The 22,325-nt window shown below is 40.7% G+C and overlaps 1 protein-coding gene across 12 annotated transcripts in view; it reads left to right on the top strand.

Moving 5' to 3' along the window:
* The first annotated feature begins 6,922 nt into the window (after nucleotides 1-6,922).
* Nucleotides 6,923-22,325, top strand: part of PPP1R21 (protein phosphatase 1 regulatory subunit 21) — a 70,597-nt gene continuing 55,194 nt past the window's right edge. For 5 of the 12 annotated variants that reach the window (XM_005575925.5, XM_045369355.3, XM_015433668.4 and 2 more), the window contains exons 1-3: nucleotides 6,923-7,117; nucleotides 17,367-17,435; nucleotides 21,291-21,437. In XM_005575925.5, the coding sequence (XP_005575982.2) occupies nucleotides 7,061-7,117; nucleotides 17,367-17,435; nucleotides 21,291-21,437 (273 nt within the window). In that variant the 5' untranslated portion in view covers nucleotides 6,923-7,060. Of the gene's footprint in view, nucleotides 7,444-17,366; nucleotides 17,436-21,251; nucleotides 21,438-22,325 lie in introns of all 12 variants that reach the window. The other 7 variants (XM_065527104.2, XM_074011829.1, XM_074011830.1 and 4 more) reach the window with 3 other exon arrangements.

The following is a 22,325-nucleotide window of genomic DNA, read 5'->3' as shown; positions in this document are numbered from 1 at the left end:
TGAATTCCTATTTTTAGTAGGACTCCTCAAAGTTGCAAATCATCAGAATTTGTTCAGATTTTTGCCTCAGAGAGCACTTATTAAACCTGAACTTTGGAGCTAGTTGCTCAAGAGAAAATCACGTGAAGGAAAGTTCTTTTCTTCCTTGCCCACCCCTCTCCTCTTTTCCTTTCAATTTAAGATAAGAGTGACATGCATTTTTGCACTGGATTAAAAACAAAAATAACAACAAGGACAGTGTGTTGTCATAAAAAGCCCACCAGGTGCCTTCCTTAAATCTTCCCCTACGTCCTTCCATATATACATCTTAGTTGTTCGTTAGCCCAGTAATCAAGTATGGTAATCAGCCATGGTGACTGTAAAACCAGGCCAGAGAAAATCTTCGCTTAGTTATTTTAGTGACTGTTTGGGGAAGTGCTAGTGGGGCTAACTGGTCTTCCAATATTACTGTAGTAGCGGCCACATTCAGCAAGTTACTATGAAGTAGAATGCATGATTTAAAGGAAGTGGAGAGAGCCCTGAAACTTGAAAAAAGCTCTTGATTTTCAAGTGTGCGCAAACATGGAAAATGTATCCCACAGCCAAGATAGTAAACACACGACTCTACTGATGGCATAATCAATCATTGTTTGTGTGACCAAGGGAAGTTCCACACTGTTCTCGATCTATACACAACTGGATCTCATTACTTATAGTAGTTGTACTCTATTTAATGGCAGCAAACATTGAATCAGCAAATCACATTACTCCTAAGGAAAATACAGGGTTAAGTTCCTGTGACCCTCTGGTCATAGCATTTTCGTCAGCCGATCAATATATAACTTTGTTTTATGTGTGTTTCTGTTTAAAGATACCTTACTAATATATATTAATTCATTAACATCAAACAGCACTATAACTCATGCCTGAATAAAACTTATCATACATCTGTATTTTCTCCATAAGGCACACCACAGCCTTTTGGTGCTTAGGAATACTGGACGGCACTTCAGCACTTTGCTTGCAGGTCATTTTAAACAGTAAAATCACCAACAGAAATGCAAAAAACATGATCAGTAAAAGGATCACACATTTACAATATGAGAGCTAAAACAAGAAAGTGAGCATCGTCTTCTCCGACCGCAGCTGGGAATGTGGGCTTCCAGTGACTCAAATCTTTTCCCTGCTCTGTGCATGTCTACAAATGACCATGAAAGTACTGTGAGTATTGATTCGGGGGTTACAAATAAATTTTAGCTAGTAGGCAAATTCGCAGATACAGAGTCCATAAATAATAAGGATTGACTGCAAACACTACATACCAGAGCCTGCTGTAAGTTGGCAAAATCCCATTTTTTGCCCCCATTATGTGAATTTTTAGGGATGTGAGGGGTTAAGTGTGCAATGTATTCAAATATGAGTCACTCACTGTTAGATTGGATAGATTATGTAGAAAATGGTATTGCATTTAAAATAGTCCTCAATTAAGAGTTCAAGACCAGCCTGGCCAACATGGTAAAACTCCATCTCTACTAAAAAAATAATAATAATAAAATAAAATAAATTTGCTAGGCCTGGTGGTGCACACCCATAATTCCAGCTACTCAGGAAGCTGAGGCACGAGAATTGCTTGAACCCAGGAGGTGGACGCTGCAGTGAGCTGAGACTGCATCACTGCACTCCAGCCTGGATGATGGAGTGAAACTGTATCTAAAATAAAATAAAATAAAATAAAATAAAATAAAATAATAAAATAGTCCTCAAATCAGGAGCTATTCTTTCATCTTAAAGACTTGATACCCGTCCTCCAAATCATGGGTTCCCAAGCTTCACTCAGTATCTCACTTTTCATCTTTGTATCAGCCATTATCTACGATAATAAAATAGGTATGTACCCTTCGACTATTATGCAGTTTTCATTCTACCCACCCACCTGCCACATGGCTCAAAAGTATCCAATCTTTGTGGTATGGAACATCCTCCACATAAAAGTGAGGTAGCCTTTCAGACAGGACCTGGATGGTTCCCATCTTAGTCCCCTTTTCTGCCCCAGGGCCCAACTTAATCTTGCACAGTCTCCTACATGAGAGCTGGCAAGCTCTGTTCTCCATCACTATCCCTCCATGATGCATAAGGAACCAAGTCCTGTTTTATGCCAGATCTATTGTTCAGGGTGATATACGAACAACACAAGCAAAACTTTTTTCTTGCTCATGCTGTGTGACCACAATTGATTCATATTATGCTTAGGTATGCAGAGAAAATGCAGCCTCTCCTTTCTCTGTGACAGATCTAGCCTTCCTCAAAAGTCTATACTTCACTGGAAGGGCAACGGCTAACTCAGTTAATACCATCCTAGTCTCTTCAGTGAAAACAGTTTTCTTTTGGTTTACAACAGTTCCTTCTTTCATGAATGCTCATTTGTTCTGAGTTGTCTTCACCCTCTCGCCTCCCAAGATGGCTTCTAGGTATGTGCCTTCAAGGGAAGGGCAGGGAACCTTGATCTGCATCATGCGGGGCCTGATGCTGCCTTCTGACCCTTGCTGGCCTCTGTGGTGGTGCATTCCTTGCTTACCCTGGTGGCATCTGCCACAGAAATGTTCGTTCAGGGAAAGAGTGATCTAGTCTGTCTTGGCTTGGTCAGCACCTAGGGGTCCTCCTAGCTGACTTGCCTGCCTGTGTAACTAAAACCTCAAGCTAGATCTGACTGTTCCAGGGATAGGCACCTGGCTGAAGCAGGGCCAATCAGAGATCCTCCCTGAAATTTTTTCAAACTGGAGCTAAGCAATCTGGTTCTTCTCTGGAGGGAATGGAAGCAAAACTATGAGATGGAAGGCTCAGTGCAGTGGGCAACTATGCTTGCTGCCCTGTAGAAGTTGATATAGGCCTGCAAGAAGAGACAGAGAATGTGAGAGCTGAAGAAACATTCAGACTTCTGGTCTAGGCTGTGTCTGAGGTCCTGTATCTCCTAATTTCTTCCTGTTTTTCTGCGAAATAGCCACACATCCTTCCAGTAAATTCCCTGAATCCAAGCTAATTTGAGTTCAGCTGCTGACACTTGCAACTGAAATTTTAAAAACCCAAGCAGTATGTTTTTAAATGACTTAATGACCATTCTAGCACTTGTGTATTTATAATTCCCATCAACCTTCCTTTACACCATTCCCCAAAGTATACTATGTTTATAGGTTGGAAATTATTGCTGGCAAACATGAGACAATTGAGATTTTTAAAAATTTCATTGGCCAGGTGCGGAGGCTCACGCCTGTAATCCCAGCACTTTGGGAGGCCAAAGCAGGCAGATCACAAGATCAGGAGTTCAAGACCAGCCTGGCCAATATGGTGAAACCCATCCCTACTAAAAATACAAAAATTAGCTGGGTGCGGTCGCAGATGCCTGTAGTCCCAGCTACTTGGGAGGCTGAGGCAGGAGAATCACTTGAACCCAGAGGTGGAGGTTGCAGTGAGCAGAGACTGCGCCACTGCACTCCAACCTGGGCGACAGAGTGAGACTCTGTCTCAAAAAAAAAAAAAAAAAAATATATATATATATATATATAATATATATAGTGAAATGTAATACCAATACAAAAAACTGCACAGAACATATATGTAACTTGCAAGGAATCATCATGAGGTTAACACAGCCGTGTCATTATTACACAGGTAAGAAATAGAACACTGCCTATACCCTTGAAGACCATCTCATTCCCCATACAAATAGTTACCATTTCCTCCTCCCCAAAAGTAATTATGCTCCTGACTTTTATGGTTATCACTTCCTTACTTTTCTGTTTTATCACCCAAGCATGCATACTTGAACCTTTACTTGAGTTCTACCATTCTTTGAACACTATGTAAACAAAATCATACAATGTAATTTGTTTTCAAAGATCAGACTTTTGCTTTGGATTATTTGAGACTTATCTAAAATTTACTGTAGCTGTAGGTCAGTCTTTTTTGTTGCTGTTTAGTATTCCATAACATGAATGGTCATTTACCTATCCATTTTGTTGATAGACATTTGGAGGTTTTTTTGTGCATTTTTGGCTATTATGAATAATGCTGCTGTGAATATTCTTGGTGAATACACGCACATTTTTACTGGCCATTCACATAAGAGTAGAATTGCTAGGTCATGAGTATGTATCTTTTCTCTTCTTTTTTGAGACACAGTCTCACTCCTGTTGCTCAGGCTGGAGTGCAATGGCGCCACCTTGGCTCACTGCAATCCCTGCCTTCAGAGTTCAAGCGATTCTCCTGCCTCAGGCTCCTGAGTAGCTGAGATTACAGGTGCACGCCACCATGCCCAGCTAATTTTTTGTATTTTCAGTAGAGATGGGGTTTCACAATGTTGGCCAGGCTGGTCTCGAACTCCTGACCTCAGGTGATCCACCCGTCTTGGCCTCCCAAACTGCTGGGATAACAGGTGTAAGTCACCACGCCCAGCAGTGTCTTTTTAAATAGGTAGATAACACTGATTATTTTTTGTAACTGACTGTTGCAGTTTACATTCCTACCAGCATTTTATGAGTTTCTCTTGTTTCATATCCCCACTAACACTTGTCTTTTTAATTTTAGCCATTTTTGTGTGTGTGCTGCGGTGTATCACTGTGGTTTGAATTTCACTTCTTCCTTATTATTAATGGAACTGAATACCCTATTGCCTGTTTATTGGCCATTTGTCTACCTCCCTTTTTGAAGCCCATTCTATAGGCTCTCACGATTCTCTTCTCCTCTGGAAGTCTCTTGGCCATTTTTCTATTTGTTTGCCTTGTTTCCTTAATGATTTGTAAGAGCTCTTTACATATTTGGATAAGAGACCTTTCTACATTGGATATACATATAGAAAACATCTTTCGCCCTGTGGCTTGTCTTTTCACTCGCTTAATGGTGTCTTTTCAGTAAGAGATTCTTAATTTAAATGTATTCAGATTTATCAATTGGGAGTTTAAAACAATGCATCTGATAGAGCAACTGGATTCAGTAGTGCAAAATAAAATTCTAAATTCAGCAAAATGAACTTATACAGACTCTCTGGCTAACACTGCACATTCTTTCCTTGGAATGTCATTTCCGGAATGGCAATTTTTTTTTTTTTTTTGAGACTTGAGTCTTGCTGTGTCATCCAGGCCGGAGTGCAGTGGTGCCATCTCGGTTCACTACAACCTCAACCTCCTGGGTTCAAGCAATTCTCCTGCCTCAGCCTCCCAAGTAGCTGGGATTACAGGCGCCTGCTACCACGCCAGACTCATTTTTTGTGTTTTTTGTAGAGACAGGGTTACACCATGTTGGCCAGGCTGGTCTTCAACTCCCAATCTCAGGTGATCCGCCCACCTTGGCCTCCGAAAGTGCTGGGATTACAGGCGTGAGTCACAGCGCCCAGCCGGCAATTTTTTAAATAATAAAAAATTCCATTATTTTACATAGCATTGAGATACACTTACAATATTTAATTCTGCCTCTTGGTGGTGCCATAGAAAACTAAGAGTAATAATTTTTAAAATTATTGTTCTGAAAGTTTGCTAGACAGTGGGATCTGACTATGAGCAAATTGAAAACTATGAACATTTTTAAAAAGTTTGTAATTCTCTTACACACTACAATGGCTGAAAATTCACTATAAAATTCCTGGCTAATAGTCAAATAAAAATAGCATTAATACTTTTTTACTCATGGAAATTTTCAAGCATTCTAAAGTGCCAATATAATATTCCTCTACCTATTACCTAGATAATAAACGTTAAAATGTTGTTATACTTACTTTAAAAAATTAAAGAAATAAGGAGAAAGTTTATGCTCCCCTCATCTCCTTTCCCCTTTTCTCACTAAAGGCAACTACTATCCAGAATTTGATGTGTTCCCTTCCAGTTTTTGTTTCTGTATTTTTAGTACGTGTCCATTAACAACAAAAATGTTACTTTGTATTTTAAAAAGTATCCTTTCATACTATAGTATACTGCAATGTGCTTTTTACATTTGACATGGTTTGCCATGTTTATATACACATATATAGATCTAGGTTATTAATTTTAACTGCCACATTGTAATTTATGGCAAACATATACCCTGTATTTACTAATTTCTCTATTAATGAACATTGTAATGCTGCAACGCATACAATACCTAGAACAGTATCTTTAAAACATTTAAATGAAGGAGGCAGGCTTTTAATTCAAGCAATATCCGCATAAAATTTCTCAGGCAGACTATTTTTGCTTCAATTTTTTTTTTTCGCTGTTCATATCTACTCTGCATGCATAGAACGAATAAATACCTGGAATTTCCTAAAGGTCTTTTACTCAGTCCCCAGAAAAAAGCTCTGATGTGGTATGTGTAATGGGGGAGGAGTGGGCGGATGAGGTGGGTAGAGACGGACACAAAGAAATGTCAATGACAATATACAGGACAGTGAAAGTTTGGAGCCGGGGCCAGTGGCAGCGGCAAAAGTTACCAATTTGGGGGAGGTCTGAGAGTTTACAGTGCAGGTGCTATAATATGCGGATAACAAAATAGCCGAATACACAAATCTTTCCATGCTTGTGAAAGACGTAACGATCTAGCGACAGACGGTTGCCATGGAAACCCCGGGCTGCGGGGAGTCGGCCAGAATTCTTGATGCGCTTAGAATGTTTCTTCTTCCGGCCCTCTGCTCTTAGCAATTATCGTCCCTCTCCTAGGTCCTACGCCCATTTTATAGGCTCTCATGATTCTCTTCCCCTCTTGATTCTCTCGTTGTGCGTTCCAGGTCGCCATCTTGGACCATGCGTCAAGATGGCGCCCCATGGTCCCAGAGGTACAGCCCAGGCATGCCGGTGACGCTACGCACGCACGTATTCGGGTGCGAAGGGTGGGGCAGTGACGCCAGACGTCGCCCCGCCCTCTGTAGTCGCTCCGCCCCCGGCCCCACTCCGCCTTCCTCCCACCCCGCGAACCCGGAAGTGGAGGAGGAGGCGCGGCGGCGGCGGTGGCCAAGCAGGCAGAGACTCCCTGAGCCGTTCCCGGGAGCGTGTCTGGGTTTGGGGGCGGGAGACAGGCTGAGCCGCCTGGGCGGCCTGGCCTGTACGGGGAGGGGGAGGCCATGGCCTCGGCTGAGTTGCAGGGGAAGTACCAGAAGCTGGCTCAGGAGTACTCGAAGGTACCCATCGTGGTCTGGGAGTAGGGGGTCCCCCGCCCTGCGGCCTCGGGTTGCCGTGGCAGCGACTTGTCGGGACCGAAGGGTACTGCGGGAGGGGCACGCGAGCGCGCCCCACCTTTCCCCTCCGCCGCCTCCGTCCACCATTACGGTGCCTCCACCTGCAGCTCCTAGGAGATGGGGCCGGGCGGTGTCTGCGTCCGTGAGCGTTTCTGCAGGAAGGAGCTGGAGTTTGATTCTTGCTTTTCACTGAAGTAGCAGGCTTGGGACTGGGATGTCAGAAATTCTGGCTTCTTGCCTCTAATGCTGGCCGAGAAGGGAAGGGAAAGGTGTGGACCACTCCTCCCCTCGCTGATTCCTCAATTTTCTCAGCCTAGGGATGAGGAAGATCAACCCTTCTCCCCTCCCACAGGGATGATATGAGGTTAAAGAGATTTATCTTCCCCCGAATCAATTCGAGAGGGTGGAGACATTCGGGTAAACTGCTTCACTAGGGATGAGTGGTTATGAATGTATTCACTGCTTTGGCAAGAGGTTGTCAGGAATGATTTTGAAAGCTTGAGTGCTACGGCTCTATTCTTTCTCTTGTCCCTCGGTCACCTGGAATGGGGTAGACACCGAGCAGGTGCTCAATACATGTTAAGCAACATGGGGACCTGCCCCTTTGTCGTGTTTATGGCATCAGTCTCTTAAATGATAGAACCCTTTCCTTGGAAAAGGATGCTGCAGTTTCTGGGTAGGGTGTTTCTAGTTTAAGAATATTTTAATGAAGTTATTAAAGCAGAATTTTACATCTTTGGAAATTGATTCAACAATCATTAAGCTTAGTTTTCCGTGATCTTGGCATTCATGGAGTCAATGGGAAGATAGTAATCCCTTTTTGCAATTTGGAGAAACTGAGACACATTTTATACCTTAGGATTTCATTCAACAAATAGCAAGATGAAATATTCTTTGAAAAATAAAACCAGTGCCTAAACATACACACTTAAGTCCTCACCATCAAATAGGAATATTTTGAGATACTATACTTATTTCAGTGATGCTACCATTAGCAAAACTTTGTTGCATTTCCATTTGAAATTGTCTTAACAGCCTGTGGCACAATGTTAGTGATGGCAACTCTTCATTTTTTGAAGGAGTATTTCCTTGCTTGAAGGGCCAGAAGTTGTTTGGAACAAATCCATGTGATGAAGGGAGGTGGGTGGAGGTTGGCAATGCTCAAATTTGGCTCTACTATTTTTGGTTGAAAATGTTTCATGATCAACACCTGTGAAAAGAAGGAAAAAAATAAGAAAATGTTTCGTGAGCATAAAGGGAGGGGACTGATTTTCTTCTCCAGAGAGCCAGCAAGCTCAGAAGGCCATTCCAAATGGCAAGAGGGGCGTTCGAAAAATGTTTTGAGTAGGGATTACATTGCTGAAATAATTGTATAGCCTCCCAAAGTAATAAAAACTGAAAAGTTTTTGGATATGTAAGCTTGTTCAACACACAATATGTGTCCCCTGTGAGCAGTTTGCCAGGGTCTGTTGAGTGAGGCAGGGTTCCAGCTTAACAAGTCACCTTTAATGGAGTATTCTAACATAGTACATAGTTATGATATAGTATGACAAGTGTCAGTTCAGTGGGACTACCAAAGACATTGGGTAAACGTTGAGGTTATAGTGAGGATTAGAGAAGAGGAAATGAGGGAGTGGTAGCTTTCCAGGCAAAGGGAACAGTCCATGTTTGCTGGTATGAAAGTTCATTAAGATTAATCTTAATGAGCCTTCACACGGCAGAGAGTGGTGAAATGAGGTTGGAGAGATAATTTGGACCCCATCGTGAAAGGTTGTGAATGTCAAGTAAGAAGAGTGAACTTTACCTTTTGAGTAATGGAGAGACGCCAAAGGTTAAGCAGGGGAGTGACGTTACTTTTAGGACACTGATAACTGTGAAGGATGGATTGAAATAGGGAAAGATTGGTGGGGAAAAGAGCAAACAGTAGACTGTTGAAATAGATTTTGGGAGAGTAATGTAGGTTTGTATAAAGTTAATGACTTCTGGGCTGTAGAGAAGGGGCTTGATTCAGGAATTATGGTTAAAAAATGCTTTTCAGCTTTCCTTTTTTTTGAGTGCCTGCTATGTGCATGGCACTAATGAAAGATATAAGGCATTCATCCTTGCGTCTCTTTCATTTTGGGACTTGGTGAGTGTGGGAAGACTCAGAGTTGTCCCTGCAGTTCTGAGCCACTGACACAGTGAGGGCCAGTGGGAAGAAGAGCCCCTTCAGAGTGAAGGGCTATAAGGGAGGTTAGATACAGTCTAGGAATTTTAGGGTTGGAAGGCACACTAAATTTGTTATTCACGTATGAGGTGATGTTGGAAGTAATGACTGAAACTTTCTAATGGAGATGGACTGACTAAAAGTCAGGACAAAGGCTAGCACTTTTGGAGTAAGTCCCATCACGATGGACTTTGAGAGTTAATTAGGGTGGAAATTGGGAAACACCTGTGGGAAGGATGTGCCTGGAGGAGGAAGAGATGCTAAGGAGACTGTAGGAGGCCTGCCAGACTTAGGGTCATCTCCCCTATTGGACCATCCCAGTTTTCATTCTTTTAATTGCAATGTGATGGGAATTTTCAGAACACAAGAGAACAGATCCTGAAAAAAAAAAAGATTTCTTGTGCTTTTGATTCCCTGTCAATTCTAGTAGCAGGCAATTTCTGGATAAGATCTGTGCTCTCTCCAGCCCTGTGCCTAAGGGTATTCTGCCTTTTTATTACCTTCCCTGGTACAAGTATCGTGGGCTGATGTTGAAATCCAGTTGCATAATTTTTCTGCCTTATTTAGGATACAAAGGAAAAAGATGTCCTCTTAATCTGTAGAAGGAAGCCCATCAAGAGAGCAGCAAGCATGATCTCTAAGCCAAGGACACTGGCAGAGTCTTACTCTTCTTTAATGCAGATTTCAGCCTTTGTTCCAGGAAAGGTCCCACCACTCAAAATCTTTCCTCTTGAAAAGGAAGAAAAAAAAAAAAAAAAGAAACAAATAGTGGTCTGAGGAGCTCCCATTACAGAGTGTCCAGTTAGATAAAAGATGAACTGTGGAGGTCAAAGCAGATGAGAATTGCTGAGGCAAACAGGTTGCTAAAAGAAAGTGTTATGGAAAGGTTAGTAAAAAGGGAGTTTAAGACCCAATGGTTTGGGCAATTAGAGGGTCATTTGAAGTTTTTAAAATTTCAGGTTCAATCGAGTTTTGGGAGAGAGAATGAATGTATGTAGAGGTTGGTTTTCGGAGGTGTGTGAAGTTAATAAATAACAGATGCGAGTTACCTCCTTGAGATGTGAGGGAAAGTTAATCAAGACCTCACTTGCTACGTTATGGATTAAGGATGAACAACCATTTCTGACTTGCTGTTTCTTCCATGACCTGCTCAGCTTCTGATGCTCTGTTGTATCTCATTGTGGAGAAGAGAGGCAAAAAGTGCTCAGTTCTGGCTCATTTGATTTCAGCCTGCTTTCTTTATGGGAGCACTCTTGCCTGGCACCGTGGTATGTGTGTAAGCAAGTTTCAAGTTCTAACTGTCTTCCCAATGTTTGTGTTACCCTGGGTCAGTGATTCTCAAAGTGTGGGACCTGAAACAACATCATCTGGGAGTGGGTTTGAAATGTAAATTCTTGGGTCCACCCTGCACTACTGCATCTGAAGCTAGCAGTGAGACCCAGCAATCTGTGTTGTAACAAACCTATCCAGTGATTGGATTCATGCTAACATTTGAAAATCATTGCTCAAGGAATGGTATTGGGAGAGTAGCCTTGGCAGAAATAAAGATAATCTTTTTAAAGATTTTTTTTGTTTGTTTTTTTGAGACAGTGGATGCCAGCAGGAAAGCTAAACATCCATTATTTCTCTACAGTTTACTTTGCAATTGATGCTTCCTTTACTTGCAAAGGGGATTGCCTTTGGGAACTTTTTAGACTTCTACTCTTAGTACACAGCTCCTCATATTGAGAAAGGATCAGTTTTGATCCAGCATGTTTGCTCTCCAGATAACAGGATTTGGCAGTACCTGATTTATCACCCACTTTTATAGACTCAGGAGCTGGATAGGATTCAAATTGAGTATGAGCTTTTTTTTTTTTTTTTTGACCCTGATGTGTAGGTAGAATTCACTAGTAAAGTTGGATTGGAAAACAGGTTTGTGTTCAGTGCTATCCAATGGAAGTTTCCAAGAGAATGAAAATGTTCTGTATCTGTGCTGTCCAGCAGGGTAACCACTAGCCATGCATGGCTGTTGAGTGCTTGAAACATAGCTAGTGTGTGACTGAGGAACTGAATTTTAGGTTTTATTTAATTTGAATAATTTAATTTAAATAGCCACATGTAGCTATTGAGTACTCTGTTGGACAGTGCTAGCTTAGACCCTGGGTCTGTGCATCACAGACATAAATGTCTAAATTACTCACTTGAAGACCTTGTTAAACTGCAGATTCTGGGTTAGTAGGTCTGGGGTGGGGCCTGAGATTCTGCTTCCAGGTGATAGTATTGCAGCTGTCCAAAACCACACTTGGGACAAGGCCCTGGAAAGACAAGGGGCAACCTCCTCTTCCTCTTTAGTTTAACTGATCTACTCACCGGTTCACGGAGGGTCAGCTAAACTGCAAGGCTTGGGGTTTTGTCCTAGTGAGTTTCCCTGCATGGGAGCAGGAGCAGGAGAAAGGATGCCATTTGAGGCAGATGTGAGTTTTTTCCTGCCTCAGTGACAAAGTAACCCCAGCTACTGCATAATATGTAGCCTGCATATACTTCATCCCTGTCCTGGAATAGGAACGAGTAAGTAGGCAGAAAGAAAGACTAAGTAGGATTCCCAGTAATTTGGAATACTTAAAATGTTAGAACTGGAAGGAGTTTTAGGGGTCATCCAGGCCAGATACTGCGGCTGGGGTCTGCACATGACTTCAGTATTCTGAAGCTTTGAATCAGGGTTTTAGTGTGGCGTGGGGTTGTCTTGCACACATCACTGTATATTGAAGAAAAGACTGTATGTTTAAAGGTTTATTTTATAGGGTTATAAAATATGTATAAATGTAAAAAAAAAAAAGTCCATTGCATGAAGACGGTCATGTAAAAGTGGTTCTAACACAGAAGATTTTGAGATTAGCTGAGAAAATGAATATGAGTGGTTCATCTCACTTTCTCCACAAATTCTTCCAACATTTTGTGATTGAAGGTAATAAATCCCCAATCTTGGGCCATTTAGCCTGTCACATATTGTCAGAGTGGCATGAGAGAAGTGATGGTGAGCTTACCACCACTCTCTGTCCTAGGAGAAACAGCTGTGTGATAGGCCTGACTGAAGCTGGGCTATTCCAGAACGAGAGTTATAGAGAGCAGGTCTGGGCACTGGTCATTAGAGAGTTAGGCTCAAGCCTTTTAAGGATTCTTGGTGTCCAATAGGACCATGAGGTTCACATTATTTGGAGAGTCTTCAAAGAGAACTGTTAAAGTAATGGCAGTCTCTTATATAATGTATTACATTTAAACACCGTTATATGTGGTATAACTTATTTATTTGATTTGATTAATTTGATCAAATTAACTGATCTGATTAATTAACTAAAAATTTATTGAGTTCCTTCTCTATCCATAGCATTGATCTTTCATTGCAGGCAGGAAATACAAGGAAGTATACTGTAGTCTTTACCATGGAGAACAGTTTAAGTTGGCAGGTGGGAAATGAATACAGAAATTGATTGATTGATTGATTGATTTGCTTTGTCTCCCAGGCTGGAGTGCAGTGGTGTGATCTTGGCTCACTGCAACCTCTGTCTCCTGGGTTCAAGCAATTCTCCTGCCTCAGCCTCCCGAGTAGCTGGGATTACAGGCGCCTGCCACCGTGCCTGGCTAATTTTTGTATTTTTAATAGATACGGGGTTTTGCCATGTTGGCTAGGCTGGTTTTGAACTCCTGACCTCAGGTGATCTGCCCACCTTGGCCTCCCAAAGTGCTGTGATTACAGGCGTGAGCCACCGCGCCCAGCCTATACAGAAATATGTATATTAGTAAAATGTAAACTTTACTGATTTTAGAAGTGAAATTAAAACTGAATAGTTTAATAAGAGATGTTTTGTTGTTAGTAAGTGCCAAAGGAACTGAGGCACAGACTCTCTGTGGGCCATAGGGAGTCAGGGAGTGATTAGGAAAAATTATGGAGGACGTAGGGCCAGAGGTAAAAAGCAGGATCCTAGAGAACAGGTGGGATTTGGTTGGCCAAACTGAGGAAGGGCTGTGCTTTCAAAGTAAGGGTAAAATGAATCAGAAGATTACAAAACAAGGAAATATGAGATTTAAAAGGATTAAGAGGGATTCAGAGGTACTCTTCCCCCACTGAATGGCACAGCTGTTGAAAATAAGCTCTATCATCTGCCAGAGAGTTTTTCTGAGACTTCAGGGCAATTGTTTCTCAGTTATGTCATATGCATTGGAGTCTCCATTCTGGACTCCTAGAGGCAGTAGTGACCATCTGGTAATCTTATACCTACATCTGAAAGAGAAACAGCATTCATTTGCCTCCCCTCTGTGGTGAATACTGGTGCAGAGAAAAGATAAGATTCTAAAAGACCAGGCTGGCTGGATGTGGTGACTCACACCTGTAATCCCAGCACTTTGGGAGGCTGAGGCAGGCAGATCACTTGAGGCCAGGAGTTCAAGACCAGCCTGGCCAACATGGTGAAGCCCTGTCTCTACTAAAAATAAAAAAATTAGCCGGGTGAGGTGGTGCATGTCTATAATCCCAGCTTCTCGGGAGGCTGAGGCAGGAGAATCGCTTGAACCCGAGAGGTGGAGGCTGCAGTGAGCTGAGATCACACCACTACACTTCAGCCTGGGCAACAGAGTGAGAGTCAGTCTCAAAATAAATAAATAAATAAATAAGTAATTTAAAAAAATCAGGCTAATAGCCGGGCGCGGTGGCTCACGCCTGTAATCCCAGCACTTTGGGAGGCCGAGACGGCTGGATCACAAGGTCAGGAGATCGAGACCATCCTGGCTAACACGGTGAAACCCCGTCTCTACTAAAAAATACAAAAAAACTAGCCGGGCGTGGTGGCGGGTGCCTGTAGTCCCAGCTACTCGGGAGGCTGAGGCAGGAGAATGGCGTGAACCCGAGAGGAGGAGCTTGCAGTGAGCTGAGATCCGGCCACTGCACTCCAGCCTGGGTGACAGAGCAAGACTCCGTCTCAAAAAAAAAAAAAAAAAAAAAAAAAAAAAATCAGGCTAATAAGAGCAGCTCAGCATTTTATAAGCTACTCATTCAGTAATGCAGTAGGAGTGGCAGAAGTGATGCTGAAATGCAGAAAAACGTCAAATGCCACAAAGAGTAGTTAAAATGGCAGTAGAGTATGCAAGCTTATCATCTTCCTCCATTTCTACCTACTAAGTAATAGAAAGGTGTTTCAGATAACAGTTTCTTAAAAAGCTGCATTGTCTGTTAAATGGTTTCATTGAAACCGTGTTTGAGTTACCAGTTTAGCAAAAAATATTTTCCAAAGGAAAATCCTAATTTTTTTTGTTATAATCAGTTATATTAAATTCCTAACAGCAATAGCTTGAAAGTTTCATTTTGCTTTTTAACAAAGCAGTCTGTTCAGTTTGCTTTAAATACTCTTCAGTGTGCCTTAGGAATGAAAGATGAGGTTATTTTTCTTAAAATTAATTGCTGTCGTTCTGGTCCTACAGGAAATTATCAGTTCAGTGAACTTCAAGCTTCGTTCTTAGTCCTTGAAGTAGTCATTAGGAGCTTCTAAATACCACACAATGAAGACATGTAAGAGATTACAGATTGCAGCTAAGACAGGGATATGAAATAAAATCTAAAGACTTTAGATTTATGAAATAAAATCTAAAGACTTTAGATTTATGAAATAAAATCTAAAGACTAGGTTTATAAAATAAAATCTAAAGACTTTAGGTTTATAAAATAAAATCTAAAGACTTACTAGAACACTGCTTCATGGAAATCAACATTAAAGTGGTATTTCTCTCTTTTGAACTTCTAGAGCAGAGGTTACCAAACTCTGTAAGAGGCCACACAGTAAATGTTTTAGGCTTGAGGCTATGTGGTTTCTGTTGCAGCTACTCATGTCTTCCATTGTACCTCAAAAGCAACCATAGACAGTATGTAAATGAATGAATATGGCTGTGTTCCAATAAAACTTTAAAAATAGCATGCCAGTTTGGCCCTCAGACCTTAGTTGGCCAACCCAGGTCAACTACTTGGCCAACCCAAGTAGAAGAGAATTTAATATCTTCTACTTTTTTTTTTCAAGCAGGAAATACTAGTATTGCTAGTTATCTTTTAATATTTTATCTTCCCTTTTAAAGTGTAAGTTCTTTGAAAATAGAGACCACATCTTTTACATCTCTCCCCCATATCAATCAAGGTGTACAATGACTTACACCATGCAAACTATAATAAAGGTATCTGTTGTCATTTTGAATCTGTTCTAATCATAAGTGTTCTGTTTCCATTTGTGGAGCATTTTATAGTTTAGAAAGTGCTTTGACATAGGTTTCTTATCTGGTTCTCACAGTAGCCTCAGAAGAAGGAAGATGGGGTAAATGAATTTACCCATTCTATAGACCATATAGCTGAAGCTCAGAAAGGTTAAGTGAATTTACCAAGTTTATATCGTCTAATAAATGGCAGAGCAAAGATTTGGATCTGCTTTCTATTGTGGTAATGAACTGTCATCTCTAACTTTCTAAAAATAGAAGAATCTCATCTTTTTAGTCTGTCTTTTGCTTAAAGTGTTGAATATCCTGCAGTATTCTTGCATTTTATCTCAGAATCTTAGCTAAATTTTCCATTGAGTTTTAAATACTCAGTTTAAGATTTAGCATGCAAATATGCCTGTTCTTTTGGCACAGAAAAGGGTCGTTTCTGTTCTCTGTTCTCAGGAGACAGATCTCAGTTATGCAGAATTAGAAAGATTTTTAAAATTTTTTTATTTTTAATTTTAGAAATAGATTTTTTTTTTTTTTAAAGCTCATATAGAAGGATGTCTCATTCTTTCAGTTTCTCAGAGAAGAACCTGGTCTTTCATGATATCTGCACTGAGCCCTGGGAATATTAGTCTGTAAACCTCTTGCTTCAGCTGCAGTCAACTTGTATATTTATACTTAAGTGCTCTATGTTCTTTTTGCTGAGAATATTTTCCTCTTACTACAGAAGTAAATTTTATCTTTTAAAACCCTGTCAGTGGTGGTTGTATAGATGCATACATAAGTAAAAATGCATTTAGCTGCATAATTTCTGATTTGTATACTTTATTTAAAATAACGTTGTTTCTCAATATTTAATGATTAACTGTGAAAAAAAGCCCAAGTTTTACCTCTTTCTCGAAAGGCATCTCTCACCTCTCCAGCTCACTGCTTTTTTCACTTACATGTAGCTTTGTGAAATAGCCAGTATTGTCTAATTGGCATTATGACTTTGGAGTCCAAACTGGTAGAGTCTGAATCTCAGCATTGCTAATTAACTTCTCTGTGCCTCAGTTTCCTCATCTGTAAAATGGAGGTAATTAGAGTACCCACTTCATAGGATTGTGAGGATTAGATGAAGTAATACATGAAAGTACTTAGGACGGTGCCTGGTTTGTAGTGAGCATTCAAATGTAAGTGGGTATTATTATTAACTTCTGAATGGAGCCTGCTTCTTAGTTGCTTTTGTATACTGCCCCAGCTGATGCCTGAAGCCATTGTCGATGATGACATTTGCATGTCTAATATTAGGCACAGTCTCCTGCTGGGTATGGTGATGCCCCAACATTTTTATTTTCTGTGGAATTCTTACTTAATAATTAGTCCAGTTGTATGTATTTTACAAATGAATTGTGTGTCAGAATTTCAAGGAACATGGCATATTCAGTACCCTATTATTTATTGTATTAGTTTTTATTTAGGGATGGGACTTGGTTTTATAGAAAGAATGACACACTAGAATTTAGGAGACTGGATTGTAGTCCCAGTTTTGCCATTGATTTTTGTTACGTCATTGGGCAACTCAGCCTGTGTGTCCTTATCTGTAAAATGGTGAATTATTCTATCTACTACCCTCTTTGGGTCTAATACTTTTTTGTTCTCATATATTTGTGAGAAGCTACTTAGTTACTCAGTGTAATGTAATGTTGCCTGTAAAATTGATGTGATTTCCTTGATATAACCAATTGCTTTATATGAAAAATTAATTATTGCTTTCTCTGTTTTCAGCTTCGGGCTCAGAATCAGGTTCTGAAAAAAGGTGTTGTGGATGAACAAGCAAATTCTGCAGCTTTAAAGGTGGGCAACAGGATATTTGTGTTGTGAGGGTTGTTAGCATTTGGTGTTGCTCAAAACAGGTTCATTGGGTTTTCTGGGTTAAAGTTCCAACTCTGACACTGATTCACTAGGGATAAGGGACAGTAATACAGGTTTTTGTGGTTAATTTTCCTACTTGCTTAGGTAAGAGTATGAGGTACTTTACTTTCCTTAGCTAAAAATTATAAAAAAGATATGTGACTTTGTCTAGTGCCTTACTCCTGTGCCTCAAGGCCTTCAGTTAGCTCAGTTTATCTGGATTATTGAGGCTTCTTATCAGTTGTCATCAGACAGCTCTCTGAGGGAGGCTATGTCGTATTCCTATTTGAATCCCTCTCACTCAGCAGATGGGAGGTCTCTAATAAGTAGATTCCATTGTGTGAATCATTTAGTCCCTAAATCTTGCCTTTAGTTGAGCTATTTAATAGTAATAACCTGTGTTAATCAGGATACTCTGAGCGATACATTTTACCGTCAGCACTTTTGTTAACTGAGGGGAGAAATATGATAGACGAAGGCATTTGTTTCTGCCTCATTTCTAGTAGGCATGTAGTAAATATTGCTTAGTGATATTTTTAAATGGATAAATTAATCCTAGGATTTGGATTTCTTCTTGGCCAAGTTTCAGTTAAATATACTGTCTAGCTCACTCTTTTGCTCTTTCCCTTTCTTGCTCCCTCTGCTCTCTTTAGACAGATGGGATTAGGATTCTTCTTACTCCCATCTCTTTCTGGAGAAGCCCCTGATCAGTAATATGTCTAAGGTGGCTCCACTTAGGCAACTAAGCCACAGAAATTGTCGTTTTACGTAGCCAGTTGTTGGATCCTATAGGAGAGAAATCTGTCTCTGAGTGTCTCCTCCTTAGGTGCGGTTAGCACAGTCTCAGGGCTGAGATGGTTCTGAACACCCCACCCGTACTTCCTGGCTCTCTGCACCCAAGCCAAGATGATTAAAACAGAGGCTTTATAGTCAGGATTTATTAGTCACGTTATTATTTTACCAAAATTGTTGAAGAAATGATCATTATATCTCCCAATAATATTTAAACTTATTGCTGGGGAAGGTCTTTCCTAGTTTGTCCTAGTAGCCTGCACTGGTGTTTCATACCCTCCTGTTGCTGGTTGTGTTTGATTAACTCTGTGATGGCAGCAATGGTAGGAACAGTGGTAGGAGTGGTGACAGCTGGTTCTATTGATTGAGCACTCACTATATACCAGGCATTGTGCTAAGTACATTATATCCATTATCTCATTTAGTGTTCACAACAACCCTATGAGGTCAGATAACATTATCATCCCCATTACAGAAACTGGAGTTTAACGAAAGGCTGGGATAGATGTTTTCTGAAATTAATGATTGGCTAATGGAGTTGGAGCGTTAGTTCATTTTAAGAACTAGAAGCATAATTGTATATTATAATTATAAGAATATAAATTATGAGAAAAAATAAATTATTTTTTATTTTAATATTTATTACAGTAGTCATTGTAATTATAGTACACCAAGTGACAATATGCCAGTTTGCTAGACAGGAATATTAGGATGTCCTGTGTTACAGTAGGCTTTTAATTTAATTTAATTTTATTTTATTTTTATTTATTTATTTATTTTTTTTTTTTTGAGACGGAGTCTCGCTCTGTCACCCAGGCTGGAGTGCAGTGGCCGGATCTCAGCTCACTGCAACCTCCGCCTCCCGGGTTCACGCCATTCTCCTGCCTCAGCCTCCGGAGTAGCTGGGACTACAGGCGCCCGCCACCTCGCCCGGCTAGTTTTTTGTATTTTTTAGTAGAGACGGGGTTTCACCGGGTTAGCCAGGATGGTCTCGATCTCCTGACCTTGTGATCCGCCCGTCTCGGCCTCCCAAAGTGCTGGGATTACAGGCTTGAGCCACCGCGCCCGGCCGGCTTTTAATTTTATTACTGGGTTTACCCCTTCAGTGAGGTATAATCAGTGTTCATTGATTTGAAGTTTTAAAATTTGAAAGACATGATGGTTTGGACATGGGCTCGGCCTAAATTTACCTTTGAGCTACAAGTGAAAATTAAGGTTTTACTAAACAAATGTAGGAAAAAAATGATTTTCTCCTTAACAGGAGCATATTCTATCCCTCTAGCACTGTTCTCAACATGCAGGTAATGTCAATAGAGTGTAGACACTAGTCTGTGGTTTTTAGGTTGCTGTTCCTTTTTTTTTTTTTTTGAGACAGAGTTTTACTCTGTCACCCAGGCTGGAGTGCAGTGGCACGATCTCGGCTCACTGCAACTTCTGCCTCCCTGGTTTGAGCGATTCTTGTGCCTCAGCCTCCTGAGTCACTGGGATCACAGGCATGTACCACCCTGCCTGGCTAATTTTTGTATTTTTAGTAGAGTCGGAGTTTTATCATGTTGGCCAAGCCAGTTTCAAACTCCTAACCTCGAGTGATACGCCCACCTCAACCTCCCAAAGTTCTGGGATTATAGACGTGAGCCACTGCACCTGGCCTAGGTTGGTGTTTCAATATAGTTAAATCATCTGTTCATTAAAGCATGACCTTCATGTTTTATAATTGTTTCAGTGACACTGGTAAACATACAGTTCTTTATTTTTTTATTTTTTATTTTTTTAAATAGAGATGAGGTCTCACTATGTTTCTCAGGCTGGTCTCCAACTTCTGGGCTTAAGCAGTCCTCCTGTCTTGGCCTCCCAAAGTGCTGCGATTACAGGCATAAGCCACCGTGCCAGTCCAGTTCTTTAAATATACAGTATTATATGGCCATCTGTGTTTGATAATCAGTGAATAAAAAGTTGTCAGAACATTGTAAGTAAAATATAGTTAGAATAATTCTTTTAAAAAATAGAGTAAAAGTAAATATTTCTTATTAGTTTCCCATTTTCTTACCCCATTATGGCATAAACAGAACAAAGTGGTCAGCAGAGGGTGTGTCAAAAAGGTTAGCAGAATATTTTAGATTTTGTTTCTGTTGTCATTTAGCTTTAAAGTGAATTATTGTAGGACAGCATCTGAAAATATTTTTGGTATGATACTGATTTTTATCTTTGATATGTCAGAATAGTTGAAGAAAAATTAAGTGTGTTGCAAAGACTTTATTTTGACTAATTTAAATTTAGGGAGGATTTACAGAAAAACTGGAATACAGATATATTTCTTCCCATTCTTGTTCACTGAAGGGAATCATCAGTAAATCGGAGGTTCTTTTTAAATACCCAAGTTCGGCCAGGCACGGTGGCTCGTGCCTGGAAACCCAGCACTTTGGGAGGCCGAGGTGGGGGGATCACCTGAGGTCGGGAGTTTGAGACCAGCCTGGCCAACATGGCGAAACCCTGTCTCTACTAAAAATACAAAAAAGTTAGCCAGGCGTGGTGGTGTGCGCCTGAAGTCCCAGCCACTTGGGAGGCTGAGGCAGGAGAATCACTTAAACTCGGGTGGCAGAGGTTGCAGTGAACCGAGATTGTGCCACTGCGCTCTAGCCTGGGCAATAGAGCGAGACTCTGTCTCAATAATAATAATAATAATAATAATAATAAATAAGTAATGTCTAAGTTTATAAACTTGTAGCCTCAATCTTTGTGTCTGTTCACTGTCACAGGATGTTTAGTTGATCATGATCTGTTACTTTAGTATAGTTGCTCTTATTTTTATGTTTACTTGGTTTAGCCAAAAGATTATCTTTTCACAAAGTGCTAAAAACTTAAGAACTGAAATGATGTATATACAACCTGAATTTCCTAAAGCAAGAGGTTTTGATTATATTTTGGTGAAACAAAAATAATTTTTAATAAAATTTCTAAACCTTACAGCTAAACTGTGAGGACCAATCTGTTTTCACTTTGATATAGGAGCAACTGAAAATGAAAGATCAGTCATTGAGAAAACTACAACAGGAAATGGACAGTTTGACATTTCGAAATCTGCAGCTTGCCAAGAGGGTAGAACTACTTCAAGATGAACTAGCTCTAAGTGAACCACGAGGCAAGAAAAACAAGGTAGGTTCAAATACAGGCAAGTTAGTGTGACCTTGTCATTAGTAACTGACACCTACAGGGCATCCTGGTTTTAACAGAAGACCCCACTGCTGAATTATTTGTTTGTTTGTTTGTTTGAGATAGGATCTTGCTCTACCACCCAGGCTGGAGTGCTGTGGTATGATCTTGGCTCGCTGCAACCTCTGCTCCCAGGCTCAGTGATCCTTCCATCTCCGCTCCCAGAGTGGCTGGGACTGTAGGTGTGCACAACCATGACCGGCTAATTTTTGTAATAGAGATGGGGTCTCACTATGTTGCCCAGGCTGGCCTTGAACTTCTGGACTCAAGAGATCCACCTGCCTTGGCCTCCCAAAGTGCTAGGATTACAGGTGTGAGTCATCATGCCTCGCCCTGATTTTTTTTTTTTTTTTTTTTGAGACAGAGTTTCACTATTGTTGCCCAGGCTGGAGTGCCATGGCACGATCTTAGTTCACCACAGTCTCCGCCTCCTGGGTTCAAGTGATTCTCCTGCCTCAACCTCCCAAGTAGCTGGGATTACAGGCATGTGCCACTCCCAGCTAATTTTGTATTTTTAGTATAGACAGAGTTTCTCCATGTTGGTCAGTCTGGTCTCGAACTCCCGACCTCAGGTGATCTGCCCGCCTTGGCCTCCCAAAGTACTGGGATTACAGGCATGAGCCACCATGCCGGGCCCTAGCCCTGAATTTTTAATGTTCCATTATTACACCTGGATATTAGGTTGAGAAAGCAGACATTTATTATTAATAAATATTAAATGTTAGAAACATTTTTATATGATAGTCAATTTTAAATAATTTATTAGGAGCAAATATACATAGTTGGTTAGTGACCGAGAAGAGACAATGGAATATCTTACATTGCTAAAAT

Source organism: Macaca fascicularis, chromosome 13, assembly GCF_037993035.2.
Source record: "Macaca fascicularis isolate 582-1 chromosome 13, T2T-MFA8v1.1".
In the NCBI taxonomy this organism is placed as follows: domain Eukaryota; kingdom Metazoa; phylum Chordata; class Mammalia; order Primates; family Cercopithecidae; genus Macaca; species Macaca fascicularis.
Note: the sequence above shows the minus strand (reverse complement) of the source record. Positions and strands in the feature narration are given on the sequence as shown.